Genomic DNA, 26,578 nt, shown 5'->3' on the forward strand with positions numbered 1-26,578 from the left:
TACCCCACTGAACTACACCTCCATCCCCAGTGCCATGCACTTGTAAAATAAAGACCACAGAAGAGATGTCCTTCTCAGGGCATCTTATGAGGAGGCATAAGATCTCTACTTGACCCCTTACTTTGACAATACTTTTAATCACTTTGATTTATTTTTTATGCTAGATATATTCCTGTAACACCATTAGTTTTCTTTTATAATCAATAAGTAATTTGTGGGAGACACTGTATTACGCAAACATCTAATTTATCATTCAATTGTGATTTTCTAATAATGTCTATTAGATGGCATTCTCCTAATGGAAAGGTTTATTTTTTCCCATTTATTCATTTCTGTGTGTCGTAAAAACTTACGGATTACTATTTTATTCAATTAGTTATACTCTATTATTATCACTGTGTATTTTGATCCTGAAATTGCCCTGAATTGACGCTAGTAGCTCTTCTCATTATTATCATGTTTACATTCTGCTGCAACAAGATTTCCCAAGCTTATTTGGTACTTCCGGAATCACCTTTTATTCAAGGAGCGACTTCTTGTCCTACCTTGCGTTTTTTTGCGACCAGCCGGCAGGCGGAACCTTAGAGCTCTGGACGTACCTTTTCCGGTTGCAGCCGGAAGTTCCTCTGAGAGGGGAGGCTCTGGGTCAGGTGACGAGAATTCCCGTAGGAGGGGTCGGAGTTCTAGTCTTGTAGACTGACGAGGCAGTGGGACTCTCGTCCGGGACGTACCCGTAGGCTGGGGCGGCCTCTGCGGCGTTAGCTGCGCGGAGGCAGGTACGTGAAGGGCTGGGGAGGAGACCAGGGAGGTGGGGACCGGGAATCCGGTTCGATATTTTCGGGGCTCACGTACTGAGACACCTGAGTCCAGGGCCTCAGAGACAAACCTGGCCTTGCCCGGAGCCCTCGGTCCCCAGAAGAACAGTCAGGCTGGCGTTGTGGTCTTTCGTCCCATGAGTATAGATTAGGGAAATCGAGGCCTTGAGAAAGGAAAGGGCTCCCCAGAGCTCCGTTTCAGGCAAGGGCTTACCCTGATTTCTTTCCTTTCTCCTGGACGGAACCGCCTCTCTCATATGGTGGTGCATTTAACGAGTTTACCTCGAATAGAGAGACCGAGGGGCGCGGAATATGTTGAACAGATTTATGGTGAGAGTTAAAAGACTTGGGTTCGAGACTTCGCCACCGACCGCAAATTGGGCTTTCCAGGCCAGATCCTTTTTCTGTGCTGAGCCTAGTTTCCTCACTTGTAAAGCGGGGCAGTGCTTCTCAAAATGTTTTTCACACCATCTACTTTGAAATCTCCTGGTTTGCCGGCATTGAAGTGCTGGGCTAAAATCAAACTACTGGTGTGGAATCTGCGTTTAGGACCTAGGAAACCGTGATTTGAGTATTCGCCTTGGAATACTCAAATAATTTTACTTTGAATCTTTCTGATGTTTGAAGCCCAATGATCTTAAGTGCTTTCTGCTATGAGTACCAGATATCTTTTCTTCGCTTTGAGGCAGTTTGGGCCAGTTCAGGAACTGAAAAAACTGGAATAGTTAGGCTAGAAAAAAAGAACACTGAAAGGAAAATAACATTTTTAAAACTGAAGGTAAAAAAAAAAAAAAAAAAAAAAAAAGTTATGGAGAAGAGAGCTTCCACTGCATCTTCGGGGTGGAAAGAAGTAGAGCTAGGCTTAATAGGTGGATTCTACAGGAGGACAAGATTTTTGCTTACTAGAAGAACAATTCCAAAGTCTCTGCTTCTAAGTAATTTACTTTGAATCTTTCTGGTGCTGACTCTGCCTTCGGAGAAAATGTGAGATTTCTTTTTCCAACTTTCTTTTCTTGACACCTTCATTCCCCCTAGCCTACATCTAGCACCTGATCTATGAAATATCTTCCTGGTTGTGCACCATCCTTTTCAAGGACTTTGGAATGCCCCAACATCTGATAGAGGTGCTTGAACTGTTTATGAATAACAAAACAGAATGTCATCCATTGGTTAATAGCGTATTTTCTAAGAACAAATTGGAAATGCCTCTGAAGACTTTGTGACCAGAAGAAACCAGTGAACTCTATATCACAGAATGAAGGGCCTGTTGAATTTGTAGTCCAACCTTCTTTCTGGGACATACATCCCTCTTTAATCCTTTCTTTCTCCAACAGTGTGTATGCAGATGTGAGAGAATTGTTTTTTTAACTCTGTAGGCTAGCTTTCCATACAGCAAATAAAACCCATTCTATGATGGATTAATTTGCCAGTTCATCCTCATTTGTGTGTAATCTACAGATGATGCTTTAGCATGTGTTTAGTTTTCTCATCAAACATCACATTTCCTTATTTTGTGCTTTACCAAACTCCCAAGTAGATCACTTTTACAACACCTGTTAGAATATTTAAGATTATGTTGTCTTATGGAGCAGAAGTTCAAAATTACCACTCAATTCTGCAGACCCCTCTCCTCCAAAAAAAGGTTGGTTTAGCCAAAACTTTATGCCTGTTTTTTAACTTTGTTTGTGTTTCTCAAGGGGGGAAAAAAGTTGTGAAATGCTTACTCAGATGTTATCAGGGTGCTGGGTAAAATGTTCTTAATTTGTTGGGGTTTTTAAAACTTATCACTACAGGAGTTCCAGGTATTAATGAAATACCTGAATCAGTGCTTTAATAAGGCCACTGGTCTGAAGAGATGCTTCTGAAAAAAAGGGTTTGATGGTAAAAATAAGTTTGGGGAAAGCTGCATACTATTCTTAGAACTTCTCAGTGTATAGTACCACATTAAAGGTATTGAGAAGTCTGCAATAAAGGAATGGGCTATATAAGCTCCAACAGGGTGATGCACACCTATAATCCCCAGCTACTTGGGAGGCTGAAGCAGGAGAATCTCAAAGTTTGAGGCCAATCTCATAACTTAGTGAGACCCTGTCTCCAAAAATAAATAAATAAATAAGAAGGGCTAGGGGTGTAGCTCAATGGTAAACCACCCCTGGGTTCAATCCCCAGTATCACAAAAAAGGGTGCTTTATAAACTAGGCTAATAACTTGTTTTACTTGTTTAATTTAGTGTTGCCAAGTATATTTGATATGAATTTTTTTTTTTACACTAAGACTTAGGTGATTTATTATGTTTGTTAAGAACTCTGATACAAAGCACAGTAAAAGGCCACAGACCAGTAAATAAAGAATGTGATTTTGGCTACTTTACAACCATTGCTACAGCCTATCAACATAACACACTTTTCATCACTTTGAATGAAGGTGTCCAAATGGCCGATAAAAGTTTCAATCACTTCTCTGATTAAAAAGTTTAATAAAGCATTAAATATTTGCTGGTTTAAATATTACCAATCTAAAAAATATTTTTAAAAAACTTAAGTTAACACAAGATTTATAGAGAAAGTCACTAGGTTTTGAAGGCAAGGCAGTTGGCTAAATTTTTTTTTTAATTGAAGCACAAATTGGCAAAAATCTAGCTCTACCACTTCTTTTTGCCTGCCCTGTGAGCTAAGAATGGCTCTTACATTTTTAAATGGGGAATAAATCAAAAAGAACAATAATATTTCATGATAGGAAAATCAAATTTCAGGGGCTAGGGTTGTGGCTCAGCGATAGATTGCTTATCTAGCACGTGTGAGGCACCACATAAAAAATAAATAAATAAATGCCCAAGTACAACTAAAAAAAGACAAATTTCAGTGTTCAATTTCAGCCACACTCATTTATTTGCATATTGTGTTTGGCTGCTTTAATTCTGTAACTGTGCAGTAGTTAACACAATGACTGTAAGGTCAACAAAGTCTGAAGTATTTACTATATGGCCCTTTACATTAAAAAAAAAAAAAATCTGCCAGCTTCTGACCTGTATCTTGTTCATTTTTTAAAATTTTTTATTTTAAAATTATTTTAGGCTGCAAAATAATTCACAGACTTACTGCATACCCTCCATCTAACTTCTCCTAATATTAACACTTTACATAAGTATATTAAAATTAAGCAAAAAACTTAATATTGATTAAAACCTACTAACTATAGACTTTTTCGGGGGGTGGTGGTACCGGGTATTGAACTCGGGTGCTTTACCACTGTTATTGCTGAGCTATTTATTTTTATTATTTATTTATTTTTGGTACGAGGGATTGAATCCAGGGGCACTGAGCCACATCTCCAGCCCTGTTTAAGTATTTTATTTAGAGACAGGGTCTCACTGAGTTGCTTAGGGCCTCCCAAGTTGCTTAGGCTAGCTTTGAACTCACAATCCTCCTCCCCCAGCCTCCTGAGTCACTGGGATTACAGGTGGGCATCACCGTGCCTGGCTTTATTTTTTATTTTCAGGTAGGTTCTCACTAAATTTGCCTCAATCTTGAAATCCTCTGCCTCAGTCTCCCAAGTTGCAGATGCCTGGCTCTAATCTATACATTTTATTAAAATTTTGTCATTTGTCCAATTCTTTTTCTGTCCCAGGATCCAATCTGAGCTCTTGGATAACATTGAGTTATCAAGTCTCCAGTCTGGGGCAATTCCTCAGTCTGTCCTTCAAGACTGAAACTTTTAAATAGGGCTGGCCTAATATTTTGTAGAATGTCTATCAAACTTTTTTTTATATGTAATTCACATACCAGAAAATTCACCACTTTAAAGTGTATAATTTAGTGGTTTCTAGTATATTCACAAAGTTGTACAGTCATCACCGCTATATGTAAGCAGTCACTCTATTCTCCCCTCTTCCCATCTCCTGGCAACCACTAATCTCCTTTTTGTCTCTGAATTGTCTATTTTGAACATTTAATATAACTAGAATCATACAGTATGCGGCCTTTTGTGTCTGGCATTTTCATAAGCATATTTTCAAGGTTCATCAATGTGATAGCATGTAATAGTATATCATTCCTTTTTATTACTCAGTAGTATTCCACTAGGGGTATAACACAATTTGTTTATCCATAAGTTTGTTCATTAGTTTACTGACACAGATTTTTCTATCTTTTGGTAATTATGAATAATGCTGCTATGAACATTTGTGTGCAGGTTTTTGTTTGATCGTATTTTCAGTTCTCTTAGATAAATACCTAGAAGTGAAAATTGATGGGTCATACGGCAACACTGTGTTTAACTTTTTGAGAAACTGCCAAGCTATTTTCTATAGTGAATGTCCTGTTTTATGTTCCTACTAATAATATATGAGAATTCCAATTTCTGTACATCCTCAACACTTGTTATTGCCCATTAAAAAAAAATATATCCTGGGCTGGGGATGTGGCTCAAGCGGTAGCTCGCTCACCTGGCATGCGTGCGGCCCGGGTTCGATCCTCAGCACCACATACAAACAAAGATGTTGTGTCTGCCGAAAACTGAAAAATAAATATTTGAAAAAAATATATATATATCCATCCTAGTGGGTATGAAGTGTTTTAATTTGCGTTTCCCTAATGACTGATGATGTTAAATATTTTCATGTGTTTATTGGCATCTGTATATTTTATTTGGAGAAGTCTATTTAAATCCTTTGCCCATTTCTTAATTGGGTTATTTGTCATTATATACAATTTCTATTATAAATAGAGTTTGCAAATCCCTTGAAGCCGCTTGAAGTAACTAACTCAGAGTGAGCTGAATGGCAGAATCTGATGCAATACTAGTAGCTCCCTGAGCTGAATGTGGTTGGATTTGGACATGCTGAAGTACAGAGTAAGTTGTCTGAGACTGCTGATCATGTGGAGCTTGGCACAACCCCAACCACTGCTGATCATGTAGAGTTGGGTGACTGTAGTCAAATGAAAGGGATACTACTTGTGTCCAGAAACTACAGCATCATCTGGGATGTAATAAAACCACTTGGGGATCCTTCCATTTGGGAGCTACTCTGGTGTTTGCCTCATTATCAGTAGCGAGTAGAGGAGTCTGGTGGTTTGTCATGGACAGCTGCTCATAACTACAGAAGTTTTAGTGCAACTGGGCTTCTCTTGACCCCATAGTATTTGGCTATAATCAGATCATCCTGGAGATGTACTTCAGTAATTTAAATTGTGAAAATAATATATTCTTATTTTAGATATTTTGGAAAATACTAAAAACCTCCCTCTCCCCACCTCAAACATCCCTTATTCTATTCATTGTACATAGTAATTTTTTTTTCCCCAAAGAATGGAGTCTTACTGTGTTGCCCAGGTTGGTCTCAAACTGCTGGGTTTCAAATGATCCTCCTGCTGTGTTCTCCAAGAGTAACTGGCCTAGAGGTATTCACTGTTAACTATCCCCCCCCCACCCTCGTACTGAGGAGCTTTACTGCTGAGCTACATCTCCAGTTCTTTTATCATTTTAAGATGGCTATAGTGGCCCATGCCTGTCATCCCAGCAACTTGGAGGCTGTGGCAGGAGGATCACAAGTTCAAGTCCAGCCTCAGCAATTTAGCAAGACCGTGTCTCAAAATAAAAAATAAAAAGGCCTGGGAATGTAGCTCAATAGTAAAGAAAGTGTCCCTGTGTTCAAATTCTAGCACCAAAAGAAGAAAAAAATTACCATCTTAATGATTTTTTCAGGTTAGTGGTTTTGAGTACTTTCATATTGTTATGGAAACATTACCATTATGTGTCTCCAGACTGTTTTCATTTTGCCAACCCAAAACTCACTACCCACTAAACAATAACTCTTTTCCCTCCTCCCCTTGCCTATTGGCAACCATATTAAGGCCTTGCTAAATTGCTGAGGCTGGCTTTGAACTTGCAATCTGATCCTCCTACCTCAGCCTCCCGAGACACTAGGATTACAGGCTTGTGCCACTGCGCCTGAATGTGTCTGATTCTGACAACCCTTAAATACCTCCTATAAGTGGAATTATGTAGTATTTGTCTATTGTGATTGACTTGTTTCATTCAACATACTGTCCTCAGTCAAGCTTCATCCATATTGTATATGTCAGAATTTTCTTCCTTTTAAAGGCTGGTTATGTTCCATTATATGTACATACCACATTTTGGTTATTTATTTATCTGGTAATGTTTCCATGTTGTAGCTATTGTGAATATTGCTGCTATAAACAAATAGATATTTGAGACCCTGCTTTCAGTTCTTTTTTCAGATACATACCCAGAAATGGAATTATCATATGGTAATTTTTTTTATTTTTAATTTTTTGGTAACACTGGAGATTGAACCCAGGGGCATTCTACCATTGAACTACATCACCAGTTCTTTATTTTTTATTTTGAGACAGGATCTCACTTATTTGCCAGGGCAGGGCTTGAAGTTATGATCCTCCGGCCTAAGCCTCACAAGTAGCTGGGATTAAAGTCATTCATCACCATGCCTGTCGTGTTTTTAATATTTTGAGGAATTTCCATATTATTTTCTGCAGCAGGTGCACCATCTTACATTCCCACCAGCAGCCAGTGTGTAAGTGTTCTCTTTCTCCATATTCTCTCCAATACTTGCTTTATTTTGTTTATTTTATAGTAGCCATCCTAATGTGATAAGGTGGTGTCTTGTAGTTTTGATTTTCATTTCCCTAATGATTCATGATAATGAGTACTTGTTCATGTGCTTATTGGCTGTTTATATATCTTCTTTGGAAAAATGTCTATTCATATCCTTTGTCCATTTTTTAATTGGATTGTTTTTGTTGTTGAGTTTTAGGATTTAGTTCTGGAAGTTAGTATGTTCCGGAAGTTAGTCCTTTATCAGATATATGATCCACAAATTTTTCTCCCTTTTTGTGCGTTGCCATTTTACTCTGTCTTGGTGCATAGAATTTTTAAGTTTTCATAAAAACCAATTTGTGTGTTTTTTCTTTTGTTAGATTTACCTTTGGTGTCATATGGATGAAATCATTGCTAGAAATGTGGATTATAAATTAGGACCAAGTGGATTCTCAGTGGTGACCTTAATTGTTGTCCAGTTATTGTAACCCCACGTCTTTATTTTTCAACTCTACAGAAGTGGGTCTTCATTTCATAGGTCAATGGGAACACAGTATTTGAGTGGTCCCCCATGTGGCCTAAGGACACAGAGAGATCTAAAGCAGCACTTCTAGTTATTGACCAAATCTCTGTGTCCTGTGGAAATGGCTGTAGTGACTAGTTGGCCATTCTACTCTGGGCCTAGTCATCAGGTTAATTCCCATGGTAGTCTCTCTCTCTTTTTTTTTTTTTTTTTTTTTGAGAGAGAATTTTTTTTTTAATATTTATTTTTTAGTTTTTGGCAGACACAACATCTTCTGTTTTTGTATGTGGTGCTGAGGATCGAACCCAGGCCGCACGCATGCCAGGCGAGCACGCTACTGCTTGAGCCACATCCCCAGACCCCATGGTAGTCTCTATAACTTCCAACAGTTCAATATCTATTATCATAGGTACTTTTCAGAAATACCTTGTGATGTAAGCAATAGTGGTGTTTTTAAAGATGGACTTTTCTGGATATGAGATTGGATCCTGGCCAAAGCCCGGAAAAGTTTCTTTTCTTAGCACTATCATCTTTGCCAAGGCACATTACAGAATAAGAAGCTTTTTACAATTAAATTCTGACTTGACTCTAGACTCCTTGAAGTCAAGAAGCAGAACCTTGTCTGCTTTGTTTTTATCATTGATCCTAGTAGTTGGCATTCTCTAAATGTTTGTCAAACTGCACTGGCAATAAACACAGTTAATGGCAGTGGCCATTAATGGAAGACAAAGCCTGATTTGTGAAAGTTGATATTATAGATTATTCAGAATAGTGTCATTTTGTTTGTATTATTTTTAACCACATTCAGTCCTCTTTAGGACCTCCTGTTGAAAAGAAAAGTGAAATCATTGTTTTGTCAATATTTACTGGGTGTTATTAAACTCTCAAAAAGTTTTTTCCCTAATTAGTTAAACTTTATTATTATTTTTTTTTAATATTCGGCCTTCAGAGTATTTTAGAGTAATAACCAAGCTCAATCTTGGTTAAAATTTGAATTAATGAGGGCTAGAGTTATAGTTAAGTAGTAGAGCACTTGTCTTGCATGTGTGAGGTTTGATCCTCAGCACCAAATAAAAATAAATAAATTAAATAAAGGTATTATGTCCATCTACAACTAAAAAAATTGAATTAATGATATTTTGTAAATATTTGTGAGATTTTATAAAATCAATTAATGAGATTTCAATGACTTAATGAAAACAAAAAAAACTCTGATTCATAAACTTTTCTTTTTTTAAAAAATATTTATTTTTTAGTTTTAGGTGGACACAATATCTTTATTTCACTTCCATGTGGTACTGAGAATCGAACCCAGTGCCTCACGCATGCTAGGTGAGCACGCTACCACTTGAGCCACATTCCCATCCCCATAAACTTTTCTTATAACAAAAGAAAGGCAAGTCAGGCATGGTGGCTCATGCCTGTAATCCCAGCAGTTTGGGAGGCAATTTAGCAAGGCCCTAAGCAAATTAGCAAAACCCTGTCTCAAACTAAAAAAAATCTAAAAATGGGCTGAGGAAATCAAAACTACTTTAAGATTTCATCTCACTCTAGTTAGAATGACAGTTATTAAGAATACAAGCAACAGGGCTGGGGATGTGGCTAAAGCGGTAATGCGCTTGCCTAGCGTGCGCGGGGCGCTGGTTCGATCCTTAGCACCACATAAAAATAAAATAAAGATGTTGTGTCTGCTAAAAACTGAAAAATAAATATTAAAAAATTCTCTCTTTAAAAAAAAAGAATACAAGCAACAATAAGTGTTGATGAGGATGTGGGGGGAAAAGGCACACTTACACGTTGCTGGTGGGACTGCAAATTGATGCAACCAATCTGGAAAGTAATATGGACATTCCTTAAATAACTTGGGATGGAACCACCATTTGACTCGGCTATCCCACTCCTCAGTTTATACCCAAAGGATTTAAAAATAGCATAATATAATGATGCAGCCACATCAATATTTATAGCAGCACAATTCACAATTGCTAAACTGTGTAACCAACCTAGATGCTCTTCTATAGATGAATGGATAGAGAAACTGATATATATTCACAATGGAATATTACTCAGCATTAAAAGAGAATAAAATTTTCTGGTAAATGGATGGAGTTGGAGAATATCATGCTAAGCAAAGTAAGCCAATCCCCCCCCAAAACGAAGTCCAAATGTTTTCTCTGATGAGTGGTTGCTAATCCATGATGGAGGGGGCAAGGGATGGGTAGAGGAACTTTGGATTGGGCAAAGGTGAGGGAGGAATGGGGAGGGGCAAGGGGGCTAGGAAAGGGTACCAAAAAGGGGAAAAAAAGAAGGGCACGCACAGTTACCACTATTGGCACATGAAGGACACTGGCTTGGCAAGTGGCAAAGCTGGGTCTCAGGCCAAGTCTTCTACCTCCATATTGCTCCTTTCACTGTGTTTACTAGAAATCCAGTTCTCAATTGGGATCTGTCTTTTCTTAGTACAGTATTTCCCCCAGGTATATTGGTTTGAGTTGAAATTGGCAAATTTCTACCATTCATTCACATACATTTTATCAAATGGCTGCTCCCAGGGGTATTGTGCTGTTGGCCCTAGGACATGCTTTCTAGAGTGTACAATAAACAGTTCACTGCATAATTAATCCTCTGTGTAAGTAGTGTTATCCTTTAATATACAGTGGGTCCTAATTTTGGAATAATACCTGAATTGTTTTCTCACTGCAAATTTCTGACTCCCCCCGCCCCATTTGTTTATGAGTTTGGACTAATACTTAAAAAAAAAAAGAAAAAGTATTGATGCAGTTACATGTACATTTCTAGTCTGGGGGAAAGAAAACCCCACTGAAGAATGTTTTTCTTGTAGAATACTGATTTTCCATAACTTTGGTTGGCTAGGTTGATTTCTATTGAGTTGTACATTCCTAAGTGTTCTTTCTTAGGTGTTAGATCTGATAGTACAGTATACATTGATGAGGTGCTCCTGAACTGCCTGACCCTGTGCTGACTAAAGCACTTGGAAGCTGGGACAAGGGATGAGGAAACACAATAACAGATCCCTAAGGTCCCATCTATTAAGCACATTGGCTTGGGGTTGGGAAGCTTTGTCTGTGACTGGCTCCGTTGTCATTGGGCAAGTGACCTAACTAGTCTGAGCCTTAATTTAACATACAGGGGATGCTAACAATGTTACAGTAATGTTTGCCTCAAGGCAGGCTGTAAAAATGAAATGACATAATTCACTAAAGAGCCTAACTGAGTAGGTTAGTTGATGTTATTGGTAATGACAAGAAATATAACAAGTGCCCCTGATTTTAACATTTTAGTGGAAAGTCTGGCTTCTCTGGATCAAACTAATTATGTCCTATTCTAGATTTCCTCTCAGCACAAATTTATACAGTTCTGACATCTCACCTAATCTGCCTTCAAGGAATAATGCTCATTCAGAAAGGGAAGTTGTAACTCATTCATTCAGCAAAATAACCAAGTCCCAGCTGATTGCTTAGGTCTGTGGGGGAATATAAGGAAGCAGTATTGATCAGTGAACTGAGAGAGGGAGATCTCGTTAGGGAGGGGGATTAACATTTTTTAAGCACTTCACTGCATGTCTGGAAATTGGCCTCTTGTTTTGTCTTTAATTTGCACAACTGTCTTGTGAGGAAGGTAATGGCCCTATTTTCACAAATAAGTGAGACCAAAGGCTCAGAGAGAAAATAAATTGTCTGAAGTCAGAATATGTGGAAGATCTGAGGTTTGAACTCCAACCCATCTGAATCCTCTGTGCCATGCTAGTTTTTATAAAGACAAGTCCACTAAAGTCAAGGAGCATTTAAGACATTGGAATGACAAAAGGCAGCCTCCTGGATGACCCTTAAAAGTTTGTGTCAGTAGTGGTCATAATCCCATTATAGCTTTTTACAGGGTTCCAGAGGATAGGACCAGTGCATCTCCAAGGAAAGAAGCCAATTCTTCTGGACCTGAAAGGCCATTCATGTCCTTGGTCCTGTACTTGAAGGCCAAGTCATAGAGGGCTAGCTTAGTGGTCTAACCTCCATTTAGATTCTCAAATTTTAGAGCTGTTTTCTGTGTGTTCTAAGTTCCAATTAACTTACTCAATTCTTCAGTCTAACCTTCTGTGAGTATGACGTAGACATTCTTAGAATGCACATCTCATCTCTACATATGGTCTAACAGCAACCTAATAAGCAGCACAGACAGGTTCAGGATTCCTGGCAAAAAGCTTCCCTGTGAAGAAGCATATACTTACAGGAATGAAACCTGCCAGAGTCATTTATCACCCAAATTTGTAATCTTCATAATTAAGAATAACATTGCTAGGTGCCTCTGTACACCTTGGTCTAGGAATTCTTAAGAGTTAAAAGAGGGCAGAAAAGGCAGAGAATGAATTCTTACAGTTCTCTAGAACCTGAAAATTGAACACAAGAATGTTACAAAGAGATTTCCTCATGAGGTCAAGTTCCTTGGTTCCTGCAGGGATGTTCAACTCTTGCATTCTCACTTGTTAAGTTCCTGTGAGGTAGACCAGGGCAAGTGGACCAAAGGCCAGCTCTGGAAAGGTAATAGGAGTGAAGATGCTTGGTCAGTCAAATACAGGCTCTGCACTCCTAAGGGATCATTAAGTATTGTAAATCGGCTTTCAGTCCAACACCACATTTATCTCTCAGAATGTCTCAAATTGAGGAATGTTTTACAAAACTAAGTGTGATCTTGTTTCTTAAACGAACAGCTGTGTCCTGGATGGATCAAGTGCTGACTGGTCTGAAATCTTGGTAGACTTGTCCTCCACCCCAAGTTTTCCTGACCTTTCTGCAGTCCCTGTGGATTGTAGCAGGTGTTGTATATTCTGAAGGTTGGGACCTGAGGTTATTGTCCCTCTCAAACATTGTGCTGTGCTGGTATGCTCTGCTTTTGGTAGAGTCCATTTCTTCTAGAGCTGGATTTCCGAAAACTGTTCTTCAGAGAATTATTTAGGGTGGAGGGAGGGATACATTTAAAAAGTAATAGATTCTTAGGCTTGATCCATATCCTATTTAAATCACTGAGAGTTTGGGAGCCAGATTCCCTATGGAGGGAGGGGCCTCTTTAGGAAAAATGGTGGTGGGGAAAGGAAGGTGAGTTTAATGGAGCCCCTTGTTAGAATTCTTATATCTTCTTCTTCTTCTTTATATTGGGATTTGAACCAGGGGCGCTTTACAACTGAACTACATCCCCAGCCCTTTTTATTTTGAGATAGGCTTCTGCTTAAGTTGCTTAGAGCCTTGCTGAATTGCTGAGACTGGCTTGAACTTGTGATCCTCCTGCCTCAGCCTCCTGAGCCACTGGGATTACATGTTTGAGTCACTGTACTTGGCTCCATATGTCTTTTCTAGCTCTGATGCCAGACTCAACTTGTTCTTGCTCTTCTTTGTGACTCCTTCACAGTTGGTAGCATCAGACCTGAAATAATGTTGTCAGTAGAGAACTGTTGATTGCATAAATGAATGAGTGATGAATTTGCTCTGTATTTATTTCAAAGCACAGAATTTACAGCATTGTAAAATGAATTTGAGGGAAAACAAAGACTGGGTATTTAGCTTTGTAAAGCTGCATGCTATTTGAATAATATGAGTAAAAAGAGTGCTCATGTTGTGTTAGGAAGCCTGAATTTGGCACTGTATGGTGACCCACCCTTAGGCAAGTCTTCCAGCCGCCCTGGCCTGATGTCCTTATCTATAAAATGGGATGAGGATCAGAAGTAATGAGAGATGTTAATATGATTTTAAAAAACTAGTAAGTACAGCCAGGTGTAGGGGCACATGCCTGTAATCCCAGCAACTCAGGGGGCTGAGGCAAGAGGATTGCAAATTCAAGACTAGCTTTAGCAACTTAGCAAGGCCCAAAGGACTTAGCAAGACTAACTCAAAATAAAACATAACCACATAGCTCAGTGGTTAAGTGACCCTGGATTCAATTCCCAGTACCAAAACAAAAATCTAGAAAGTGGTTCAAATCTAGAGTGAAGAAGGGCCAGGTATGACGGCACATGCCTGTAGCCTCAGGACCTTGGAAAACTGAGGCAGGAAGATCACTTGAGAAACCATCCTCAGACCATCCTAAGAAACAGAATCCTGTTTCCCACCCCTCTAAAAAAGTACAGGAACACAAAAATAGTTACAATAAAGTTGTGATGTGGTCAGGTCAAAGTCTATAGGCCCTATAGGGCCAGGAGAGTTTTAGCAAGAGGGAATCTTAGGTATGCTCAAGATCTATTTCCTTTTTATTCTGTCTCTTTCCTAAGCCAACCAGGGTCCTCTATTCTCTGGACCACTTTCCTAGTCCTGCAGGGCCCATGAGGCTGTGGCCACATTCTTTTGTTCTGTAGATGCTCATTAGATAGTCACCAGGGGAAGCTACTTATCTCTGCTTTGCCACATTGGTGTGGGGTTCCTGTGGATAAAGTTAGGGAGGAGGTAAAGAGAGGAGGCTCCTAGGATGGGTGTGTACCTCTGGAGCCCAGGATATATTGCAAAGAGGGTTGTGAGCAGCTCACCTGGCAGATGACCAAAGCCAATCATGCATGCCTGTATCCATTCACTAAATATTTCAATGCCTGCTAGGATGAAGCTCTAGGTCCTAGGGAAAGGAACCATGGTATCAGTCTACTAAGAATTAGAATGAGAGTGATGTGATCTGTCTGGAGTTGGGATATACAAGCCTATCCCAATACCTGGCCTGCTGCAAGGCTGCCACACCCTGCAAACTCTGAGCTTACCAGTGAGTGTCTCCTGATTGGTCCCACCTCAACACCTATCTTGACCCAGGATTTTCCCTTATGCCTCTGTGTAGGAGTATAGACTAGGCAGAACCTTGGGTCCAGAGAGTATTTGGAGGGGGAACCAGGGTAAATGGTATGCCTATGTACCTCCAATAGCAACAGCCTCCTCCCACTTTGGTATGCCCTCCAGGTCACTCTGTTATCTTGATGTGTGCCTCAGTAGTGCAGTAGGTGGTATGATGCCCTGACTTCTCAAGGGAAAAAAGAAATTCAAGTTATCAATAATTTACCCAGGCCAATGGCCAGTCAGTAGTAAAGTTAGGACTTGAATGCAAAGCTTTTTGGGGTGGGAAAACTGAGTCATTTCTTTTTTTTTTTTTTTATTTTTATTGGTTGTTCACAACATTATAAAGCTCTTGACATATCATATTTCATACATTAGATTGAAGTGGGTTATGAACTCCCAATTTTACCCCAAATGCAGATTGCAGAATCACGTCGGTTACACATCCACAATTTTACATAATGCCCAATTAGTAATTGTTGTATTCTGCTACCTTTCCTATCCCCTACTATCCCCCCTCCCCTTCCCTCACATCTTCTCTCTCTACCCCATCTACTGTAATTCATTTCTCTCCTTGTTTATTTTCCCATTCCCCTCTCAACCTCTTATATGTAATTTTGTATAGCAATGAGGGTCTCCCTTCATTTCCATGCAATTTCCCTTTTCTCTCCCTTTCCCTCCCATCTCATGTCTCTGTTTAATGTTAATCTTTTCTTCCTGCTCTTCCTCCCTCTCTGTTCATAGTTGCTCTCATTATATCAAAGAAGACATTTGGTATTTGTTTTTTAGGGATTGACTAGCTTCACTAAGCATAATCTGCTCTAGTGCCATCCATTTCCCTGCAAATTCTATGATTTTGTCATTTTTTATTGCTGCATAGTACTCCATTGTGTATAGATGCCACATTTTTTTTATCCATTCATCTATTGAAGGGCATCTGGGTTGGTTCCACAGTCTAGCTATTGTGAATTGTGCTGCTATGAACATCGATGTGGCAGCATCCCTGTAGCATGCTCTTTTAAGGTCTTCAGGGAATAGTCCCAGAAGGGCAATAGCAGGGTCAAATGGTGGTTCCATTCCCAGCTTTCCCAGGAATCTCCAAACTGCTTTCCAAATTGGCCGCACCAATTTGCAGTCCCACCAGCAATGTACAAGAGTACCCTTTTCTCCACATCCTCGCCAGCACTTGTTGTTGTTTGACTTCATAGTGGCTGCCAATCTTACTGGAGTGAGATGGTATCTTAGGGTGGTTTTGATTTGCATTTCTCTGACTGCTAGAGATGGTGAGCATTTTTTCATGTACTTGTTGATTGATTGTATATCCTCCTCTGAGAAGTGTCTGTTCAGGTCCTTGGCCCATTTGTTGATTGGGTTATTTGTTATCTTATTGTCAAATTTTTTGAGTTCTTTGTATACTCTGGATATTAGGGCTCTATCTGAAGTGTGAGGAGTAAAAATTTGTTCCCAGGATGTAGGCTCCCTATTTACCTCTCTTATTGTTTCTCTTGCTGAGAAAAAACTTTTTAGTTTAAGTAAGTCCCATTTGTTGATTCTTGTTGTTAACTCTTGTGCTATGGGTGTCTTATTAAGGAATTTGGAGCCTGACCCCACAATATGTAGATCGGAGCCAACTTTTTCTTCTATCAGACGCAGAGTCTCTGATTTGATATCAAGCTCCTTGATCCATTTTGAGTTAACTTTTGTGCATGGCGAGAGAAAGGGATTCAGTTTCATTTTGTTGCATATGGATTTCCAGTTTTCCCAACACCATTTGTTGAAGATGCTATCCTTCCTCCATTGCATGCTTTTAGCCCCTTTATCAAATATAAGATAGTTGTAACTTTGTGGATTAGTCTCTGTGTCCTCTATTCTATACCATTGGTCCACCCGCCTGTTTTGGTACCAGTACCATGCTGTTTTTGTCACTATTGCTCTGTAATATAGTTTGAAATCTGGTATCGCTATACCGCCTGATTCACACTTCCTGCTTAGAATTGCTTTTGCTATTCTGGGTCTTTTATTTTTCCATATGAATTTCATGATTGCTTTATCTATTTCTACAAGAAATGCCGTTGGGATTTTGATTGGCATTGCATTAAACCTATAGAGAACTTTTGGTAATATCGCCATTTTGATAATGTTAGTTCTGCCTATCCATGAACAGGGTATATTTTTCCATCTTCTAAGATCTTCTTCTACTTCTCTCTTTAGGGTTCTGTAGTTTTCATTGTATAAATCTTTCACCTCTTTTGTTAGGTTGATTCCCAAGTATTTTATTTTTTTGGAGGATATTGTGAATGGAGTGTTTTTCCTCATTTCCGTTTCAGAAGTTTTGTCGCTGATATACAGAAATGCCTTTGATTTATGCGTGTTGATTTTATATCCTGCCACTTTGCTGAATTCATTTATTAGTTCTAGTAGTTTCTTTGTAGACCCTTTTGGGTTTTCTAGGTATAGAATCATGTCATCTGCAAATAGTGATAATTTAAGTTCTTCTTTTCCTATTTTTATGCCTTTAATTTCTTTCGTCTGTCTAATTGCTCTGGCCAGTATTTCGAGAACTATATTGAATAGAAGTGGTGATAGAGGGCATCCCTGTCTTGTTCCAGAAAAACTGAGTCATTTCTACCAAGCCCCTATCAATATATAGTCACATCACTAGCTTGGTATATTCTTCCACATTTTAAAAGATAATTGCTAATATTTATATTTATTCTTGTAACAAATGCAGTATCATACATACATTCTATCTTTTTTCTTTTTTTTTTTTCGTTGAGGTGTTCTTCCGGGGGTTGATCTCAGGAGCACTTGGCCACTGAGCCACATCCCCAGGCCTGTTTTTTGTATTTTATTTAGAGACAGAATTAGAATGAAACACTGAGTTGTTTAGTGCCTCGCTTTTTGCTGAGACTGACTTTGAACTCGCCATCCTCCTGTCTCATCCTCCAGAGCCACTGGGATTACAGGCATGTGCCACCGTGCCAGGCATACATTTTTCTTTTTTAAAAGTTATTATAACTGGGTGCAGTGACACACATCTGTAATCCCAGCAACTCAGAAGGTTGAGGCAGGAAAATCACAATTTTGAGACCAACCTCAGTGGCTTAGTGAGACCCTAAGCAACTTAATGAGACCTTGTCTCAAAATAAAAAGGGCCAGGAATAGCTTCAGCAACTTAGCAAGGCCCAAAGGACTTAGCAAGACTGTCTCAAAATAAAACATAACTACCCAGCTCAATAGTTAAGCGACCCTGGGTTCAATTCCCAGTACCAAAACAAAAATCTAGAAAGTGGTTCAGATGGCATATAGCTATAACACAGCTCGTTGGGAGGTTGAGGCAGGAGGATCACAAGTTCACGGCTAGCCTCATTAACTTAGCAAGACCCTGTCTCAAAATGTTAAAATGTCAAAATAAATGGACTGGGGATTTAGCTCAGTGGTAAAGTGTCCCTAGGGTCACTTGCCATGCGTGCTTTACCACTGAGTTATATCCCTATCCCCCCTCCTTTTTAAAAAAAAATTATAAAAGTAATACTGATGTGCTGGGTGTAGTGGTATATGTCTATAATCCCAGCAGCTAGGGAGTCTGAGGCAGAATGATCAAGAGTTCAAAGCCAGCCTCAGCAATGGCAAGGTGCTAAGCAACTCAGTGAGACCCTGTCTCTAAATAAAATACAAAATAGGGCTGGGGATGTGGCTCAGTGGTTGAATGCCCTGGGTTCAATCCCCAGTACCAAAAAAAAAAAAAAAAAAAAAAAGTAATTCTTGTTGATTATAATACTTTCAAACAGAATAGCAAGGGCTAGGGTTATAGCTCAGTGGTGGAGTGCTAGCCTAGTGTCTGGGAGGCAATGGGTTAGATTTTCAGCACCACATAAAAAGTAAATAAAATAAAGGTATTGTATCCATCTACAACTTAAAAAAAAAAGACTAGGAATATAAAAATGCAAAGTTTTCTAGTCTTCATAATACCAAAAATAACTGTTGATAGTTTAGGGTGTGCCTTCTAGACATCCTCAAGTATACTTGTGTGTTTATATATACACACACACCCATTTATAAACTTTGTTTTTACACAAGTAAGTTCATAAACACACTTTTCTGCAGCCTGATCCTTTAAAAAAACATTTATTTTGTTATGGAAAAAATATAAATACAAAAATAGACTAATTTAAGTCCCTATTCATCATCTAGCTCCAACAACCAACTTCTTTGTTTTTCTTTCATCTTTTTTTTCCACTTTCATTTTCCCCCTAAAATATTTTTTAAACTTTATTTTATTTATTTGTTTGTATGTGGTTCTGAGGATTGAATCCCGTTCCTCACCTGTGCTAGGCGAGTGCTCTATCACTGAGTTACAATCCAAGTCCCTCCCCCTAAAATATTTTAAAGTAAATACCAAACATCAGTGTTTCATAAATACTTCAGAATGTATCTCTAGGAATTCAAAAAAGAGAACTTTTTTTGAAAAGTTACATAATAGTGTAGTCATACCCAACAAAATTAGCAATCATTCTGTCAAGGAAAAAAAAATTGAATAAATGGAATAGCATTTGTTTGAGACACTGAAAACGGAATCAGGAGGTCATTATTCATCAGATCTCAGATACTTCTGCAGCGGCAAATACACCCACCTCCAAATTGAGTTGACCTTTGAAACATACAGTGAACTCCTTTCTCCAGACTACCCAGAGGTTAAGATTACACATAATCCCCTTCTAATTAAATAGCTTGACTTATGCCAGCATCGATCATAATTCCTGACTAATAATGTAATTTCCAATTCCCTTGTAGTTTAAAGCTATAAATATAGCTGCTATTTTGTAAAACCTTTGAGCATATTTTCAGGACTGCTTAAATCTGTTTTCTTAGATTGTAATCCTCATTAGCCCCAAATAAATGTCTTTTTTTTATTGTCAACTAGGTTGATTTTATTGTCAGTCATTTTACAAGTATAATTTAATAGTTGGTTTGTTTGAATCTGGTTCCAGTAAGGTCCACATACTGCAAGTGGTCTGGTATATCTCATATCTCAATTTGTTAACTCTGCTCCCTACCTATATTATTTAACTTTTGGAGAGCTTGGGCTACTTAGCCTGTAGAAGTTCCACATTTCTGGATTTGGCTGAATATATTCTCCAGAATTGTTTAATACATGCATCCTTATTTTCCATAAATGGGTTCAATAATTCATTTTTGTGGCTTCGTTTGTGGTTTGTTTTTGTTTTTAATGTAGATGGACACAATACCTTTGTTTTGTTTATTTAGGTTTTTTTTGTTGTTGTTTTGTTTTATTTTTAATGTGGTGTTAGGGATCGAACCCAGTGCCTCATACTTGCTAGGCAAGTGCTCTACCACTGAGCCGTAACCCTAGCCCTATAGTTTGTGTTTTAAGGAAAAAATGCTTCCTTGTTGATGCTGTATATTTCCTACTGCATCATGTTAGGAGGCTGTTAAAATTGGTGAGCCTGACTGTACTTCATCTGTTTACAGTTGTTCTTAATTTTAAAAGATAAAATTTTTGAATAAGGAAACACAGGCTAGGGACATAGCTCAGTGCTAGAGGGCTTGCCACCCATGCATGAGGCCCTGGTTTCCATCCTCAGTACCTCAAACACAAAACAAAAAGGAACATACATCGGTCAAGTACTCAGGGTTGTTGAGCTGGAATGACTAGAAAAGAAGGCTTAGATTCTAAGAGAGCAGATGTATATGTAGAAGGAGAAGGTTTCTTGGTCAGAGAAAAGGTTTTGGAACCGAGGCCAACAAGGCACTGGTACTGTCAGCAGCCAACTGTTCTTCTGGGACTTCATGTTAAATGATGTAACTGAGTGAAAAAGTGGCGGTGAGTTGGCTTCCTCTCCCTGTTCAAATCACTGAGCTGCTGTCTTATTGAGAGATGCTCATGAGCCTGCTCTGTGAAGACTCAGTGGAAGGCTTCTTGATCTGAGAAGACTGCAGCTTTTTGATCCTTATCTTCTTGTATTTTGGAAGCTAAAATCAGGGTGGTCCCTTGGTGCTACATTGGTGAGTCCTAGACGTGTGGAGGAGCCGTCTGCTTTGGAGAAAGTAAGTGAGATGATCCAGAGTGGCAGTCTAAGAGCTAGAAACAGTATTTAGAAGACCATGTAGTCCAGTGCCTCATTTTATAGTGAGAAGAGTATGGCCAGAAAAGGGGAAGGGAGATTCTCAAAACCACTAGCAAACTGGAGGTTTTGCTGAGGCCAGCATCCAAGCCTTCAGTTCTCTGACTATGGTAGTCAGCCCACATTTTCTGCTTAGAATTTTTGAGATGATTAGGATAGCCAGATCTGGCTCCTGACAGATTCTTCTGGATATCCCTTAATGTTTCATCATCCTTGCTTTCCTGCTGAGTTCTTTGACTTGGAAGTGGTAGTCAACAGTGGTCTGTTTCTAATGGCCAGCTTGCTCTATGGTGGTACAGTGATCTGAATACAAACAGGGTATCATGAATCCCAGTCTCAGCTCTACAGTAGTCAGGCTGCATTTTCCTGAAGAGAGTGGATCAGATCAAGATTACCCAGAATGGGGCTGGGGTTGTGGCTCAGCAGTAGAGAGCTTACCTAGCACATGTAAGGTGTTGGGTTCCATCCTCAGCACCACATATAAATAAATAAATAAATATTAAGAAAAAATTACCCAGAGTATATCATGAGTGTGACTTTAGGTGATGAGGGTAAAAATTTTTCTTCATTATATTTGTAATTATCTTTTTTATTTCCAGTAATACTGATTTTCCATTAATAGCAATGACATAAACTTCCTCTTTAAATATATTGAGGCCAAAATGTTGGTAGATTTAGACAAAACAAGGTAGATGATACTCCAGCATGACAAAAAAGGGAATGAAAAAGATTGCATTGTAAGAAATCATATTCTGGTCCCTCCTAGCTTCCTAATATTTCAGTTACAGGAATTCCTTTATATAAATTCTAGCATATACCAATCATAATCCTAAGCAGGTTCCCCTCTCCTAGACAATCTATAGAATCTGTTCAAAGTTAGAGGACAGCTTGAAGGTTCATTTTAATTGAGCATGTATTTATCATTTGGGTTGATTATTATAGGAGAATATGGAGACAAGTGAGATAGCTCCAATGGTGAACCATCTGGAGGCTACTCTGTATTTTTGCCGTTTGTGAATTTGTGAAGTATATTCTGGGCCATGTTCATGGGCACTGCTCCACAGCTGTGATTCTTGATACCTTTAGGGAAATCTGCTCAGGGGTTCAGCGTAATCAGCTTCTAGAACTGAGAGAAGATGGGGTATTGGCATGGAATGTGGGCAAAGTGGGCTACAGAAATTGGTAATTGGTTTTTCTGCCTTTCAGGATTTTCCGGGAGAGAATCTTCATTCAAAGCTTTGCTGACCACTGAAGATGGCAAACAAGGGGCCCTCACCTTCTACATCCCCTGAGAACTCCAGTGCAGGGGGACCCAGTGGGAGCAGCAATGGTGCTGGTGAGAGTGGAGGGCAGGACAGTACATTTGAGTGCAACATATGCCTGGACACAGCCAAGGACGCTGTCATTAGCCTGTGTGGCCATCTCTTCTGGTTAGTACCCCCGCTGCCATCCAAACACTGCCAAGTTTGGAAAGACTGTGGCTCTGGGCAACTTTGGAAAGATGGTTTCTCACCCACTTTGGGTCCTGAGACACTCAGACTCAAGGATTCGTAGACCTGCGTTTCTGTCCCAGCTCTGTTCCTTATGAGTTCAGTGACCTTGGGTAAATCCTATCTCCATCCTAGGCTGCTGCTCCTTACATCTTCAGTAATGATGTAATTTAGTGAGCACTTACTACCTGCCATTTGTGCAGAGCCTAGAGGCAGCAGAGTATAGTGGTTATGAGCAAGGACCAGGGAGCCAGACTCCCTCTTCTGAATCTTGATCCTACCACTTCTTACCAGATGACCTGGGACGAAGTGCTTACATGCACTCTGCCTCATTTTATAGGGTTGTTCACAAAATATGCAGCAAATACTATGTGTTAGCCATGACCGTAATTGTTACTATATTTTATGTGTGTGTACATACATAACAATATAAAGTGGCAGGGTCAGTGTCTGTTCCAGCCTCAATGGTTACAGAAGTACCTGCTGGCTCTGAGAATCTGGGTGAATGTTGAGTTTTGTTTTTTTACTCTTGAGATTTGAGCTGAACATTGAGGGGTAATAATGGCAGGAAAGGTGAAAGATACGTGCTAACTTAAGCTCCGCCATTTCTAGGGACAGCCATGTGCACTATTGGGTTCATCTGAGACCCTGAGGCTCCTTCTATACTTCTCAAAGCACCCTGGATGAGGAAACAAGGGATTGTTGAGAATTCAGCCAAATTATCAAACCCAGATTTGTTTAAGAGGATATAGAGTTAATGAATACTTTTGAGCAGGAAAATGGTGTGAACAAAGGGTTATTTAAGCAGTATTTTAGAGGAGGTTAAATTGGCACCTGTGTAAAAGATAAATTTATTGATTTATTAATAGAATGGGGCAGAGATTTTGTTCTCAAGTCTCTCACCCTAATCATAGTTTTACATAGAAATCGTTACAAGTAATCAGCCTTATCCTAGAAGTTGGAGATACTTCAGAATACCATAAAACCACATTTAAAATGAGTGACAGAATTAAGGTCAGGTACCGTTGGAAAGAACATAGATTCTAAAAGGACGTTAGGCTTCCAGACTGGGTGGTATATGTTTTGGAAAATCTGCTAGCTTCTCTGTGCTTTAGTTTCTACATCTGTAAAATGGAAATAATTATACCCCCTGGTAGGTTAACATAATCACCCAGTACCATTAACAAATAAAAAGCTATTTGGCCACAGTCGTTGCTTAACAAATAAGAGGACTCCCCATCATTATAATCCTGAACTTTCCTCTGAGGGTCATTCATTCACCTCTACTTCTGGACAGCCTTTGAGAGAACTGCTAGTGAAGATCTGCCATGATCTTTAGGGTGCCTTGCATTTGGATCAGATCAGAATGGCATCCCAAGGTTAATGTTGAAGTCAGATGTGAGGTTTCTGTTATGTCTAGAAAGATTGTAGATCTAGTTTTGAAGCTAAATTGGTTCCAGAATTGGGAAAGGAGCTATCCTCTGAGTCCAAGTTTTACTTAGCTAGAAAAGATACATGATGTGCAAGGACATCCACATTTTCCACTGTCCTGACACACAGTAGGTAAACAATAGATTAAAAAAAAAAATTGGGGGGAGGCTGGGGATATAGCTCAGTTGGTAGAGTACTTCCCTTGCGTGTTCAAGGCCCTGGGTTCTAATCCCCAGCACCACCAAAAAAAAAAAAAAAAAAAATCCATGTGCTTGCTTCGGCAGCACATGTACGAAAATTGGAACAATACAGAGAAGATTAGCATGACCCCTGTGCAAGGATGACACGCAAATTCATGAAACATGGATTTTATTTGGTGTCAACATACCTTATATATCAGAGATATGATAAATTATGACATAGTGGTATATTAAGAATTGTAATGCAAAAATAAATAAATAAATGAATAAATATTAACAAAAAAATTTTTTTGTAATGGTAGACGGGCAGAATGCTTTTATTTCATTTGTTCATTTTTATGTGGTACTAAGGATTGAACCCAATGACTCACACATGCTAGGCAAGTGCTCTGCCACTGAGCTACAGCCCGAGCCCAATGGTAGATATTTGTTGATCTATTTAATCAATGAGGGGGGAGAGAGAAAAGAAGTATTAAGAATCTGGAGTTGAATGATTTTTTCCTTTAATTCTATAGATATAATTTTTTTGTATGCAGTGCTGGGTGTTGAAAGGGCAGTGAAGTATAAGTCAGGAAACTTGGTTTTCACTCCTGGTACAAGTAATTGCTTGTTTCTGAGTCTTGGCTTTTTTCTCCTTTGAAAAATGAGACATTCTAAAGCTAGCCCATTTTGCCGTGTAGCCTCCCTGTCCTTTCCATTACTTAAATGTTTTTAGAATGTTTTTATGAATTTTTAAGCTACTTCCTGTCCCTTTTATTTTGTCCTCTCAAAGTGAGGACAGCATAAAGATTTTGTTAAGCTAGGCGTGAATTATCTCTTGTGAGCCTGAAATTAGGTGTAAAATAGTATGTGTATGCACGCACACTTGCGTGTACTTCATAAGAATGCTCCCAGGAATTTTTCTGCAGAGAATGCTTAGCTTTTATTGGATTCCTTCAGATGCTATAACCTTTCGAAGGCTAACTTTCAGAAAAGTTGGGTCTGGATGGTCTGGGCCCTGCAGGTCTGCAAGTGTAGTGGGATCCTAGTTGTGAAGCCCGAGATCTTGTCTTCACTATTTTGTTTTTCCTGTGATTTTTATCCCAGTCTTTTTCTAGTTTCTGATGCCAGTGATTCCTGCAGAACCTCAGTGGGGACACAATGCCCCCGCTTCCCCCATTTTTCCCATTCTGATGTTCCTACCTTGTTCATCAAATGTTTCTGCTAATGAAAGCATTTTTCTTCCTTTTCCCCTTTCTAACCTTCTCCTTGATGGCTGGTTGCCCTGGGGACTCTGGCAGTTGGCCATGTTTACATCAGGTAAGATGCATTTCATTTTACTCTTGTCTTTCATCAGCTATGGTTGCACAAGACAGCCCTTGTCTCGGGAGACTGCTGTCAGAATCTGCAATCTCCCTTGCTTCTGGGCTCATTTGCATGCTTACCCCCCAACCCTTTTTACATACCTGCCCACTGACAGGCACTTGATGAAATAAGGAGTTATTGTGGTACCCAGAATGGTCCTGATTTTGCTACTAGTGGCCATTGTAGCCTTAGTTACCACCTCTCTGGATCTCAATTCCTCATTTGTGAATTGGGCTAGATTTGATAATACGTTGGGTCCTTTTTATTTTTTAGATTCTCCATCTATAAAAAGTACTTCCTACCTTTAAAGTTCTTTTTTATTTTTCTATTTTTATTTTTATGTGGTGCTAAGGATCAAACCCAGTGACTCAAGTATATGAGGCAAGCACTTTGCTGTTGAGCCACAACCTTGCCCTAAAGTTCTTGAAAATGTTAAGAAGGGGTAAATTTTATTTTGGTAGCAACAAAGAGCTTTTGTAAAGGAAGAAAGTCTGTTTTCCCAGTTTTCACTCATTGTGAAGACCAATTAGTATTCACCAAGACCCAGATACCATCTTGGTGAGACAGAGCTGGGCCTGATATTCACAATTGCCTGTGAATAATTACTGCCAGCTGACTGTCTCCATGGTTGTTGGTAGTAGAACACCCACTTGTAGGTGACCACACTCATAGGTGACTTAGGAATGTGAGGAGAGGATAAGTTTCAGATTGCTAGAGCCTGACTCTTTTTTTTTTAAATATTTTTTTTAGTTGTAAATGGACACAATGATTTTATTTTATGATTTTTTTAATGTGGTGCTGAGGATTGAAGCCAGTGTCTCACATGTTCTAGGCGAGCACTCTCCCACTGAGCCACAACCCCAGCCTGAGCCTCAGACTCTTGATGGGAGAAAGAAGAGGGACTTAGGGCTGAGCACTCTAACCATAGTGGAACCTCATAGAACATGTTGGCTGTGAGCTTATGACGAGCACATAAGTTTTGGAGCCATTGACAGATTGACAAAGTAGGATATAAAAATCATTAAGTGCTGCCAATTCTATATTCCTGAGCCCTAGGTACACATTTATAATATAACTTCATATCATTGGATCTAAACATGCAATTATTTATGTTCTGAAAAAATGTTTAAGGGCTGGGAGTATAGTTTAGTGGTGGGATGTGTGCTTAGCTTGTGCAGGGTCTTGGGTTTGATCCCTAGCATCAAAAATAAAACTTGAGAAAAAATATGTATGAA

At 39.2% G+C, this 26,578-nt stretch overlaps 1 protein-coding gene and 1 non-coding gene across 2 annotated transcripts in view; both read left to right on the forward strand.

Moving 5' to 3' along the window:
• Positions 1–661: 661 nt before the first annotated feature.
• Rnf185 (ring finger protein 185) overlaps positions 662–26,578 on the forward strand; it is a 37,404-nt gene continuing 11,487 nt past the window's right edge. The window contains exons 1-3 of the mRNA XM_026408939.2: positions 662–776; positions 22,085–22,308; positions 25,280–25,298. Coding sequence (XP_026264724.1) covers positions 22,133–22,308; positions 25,280–25,298 — 195 coding nt within the window. The 5' untranslated portion in view covers positions 662–776; positions 22,085–22,132. The remainder of the gene's footprint in view (positions 777–22,084; positions 22,309–25,279; positions 25,299–26,578) is intronic.
• On the forward strand, positions 24,068–24,174 carry LOC113196858 (U6 spliceosomal RNA). The gene has a single exon (XR_003302613.1). It is a non-coding gene; the product is annotated as a U6 spliceosomal RNA (small nuclear RNA).

This window comes from Urocitellus parryii, chromosome 3, assembly GCF_045843805.1.
Source record: "Urocitellus parryii isolate mUroPar1 chromosome 3, mUroPar1.hap1, whole genome shotgun sequence".
NCBI classification, from domain to species: domain Eukaryota; kingdom Metazoa; phylum Chordata; class Mammalia; order Rodentia; family Sciuridae; genus Urocitellus; species Urocitellus parryii.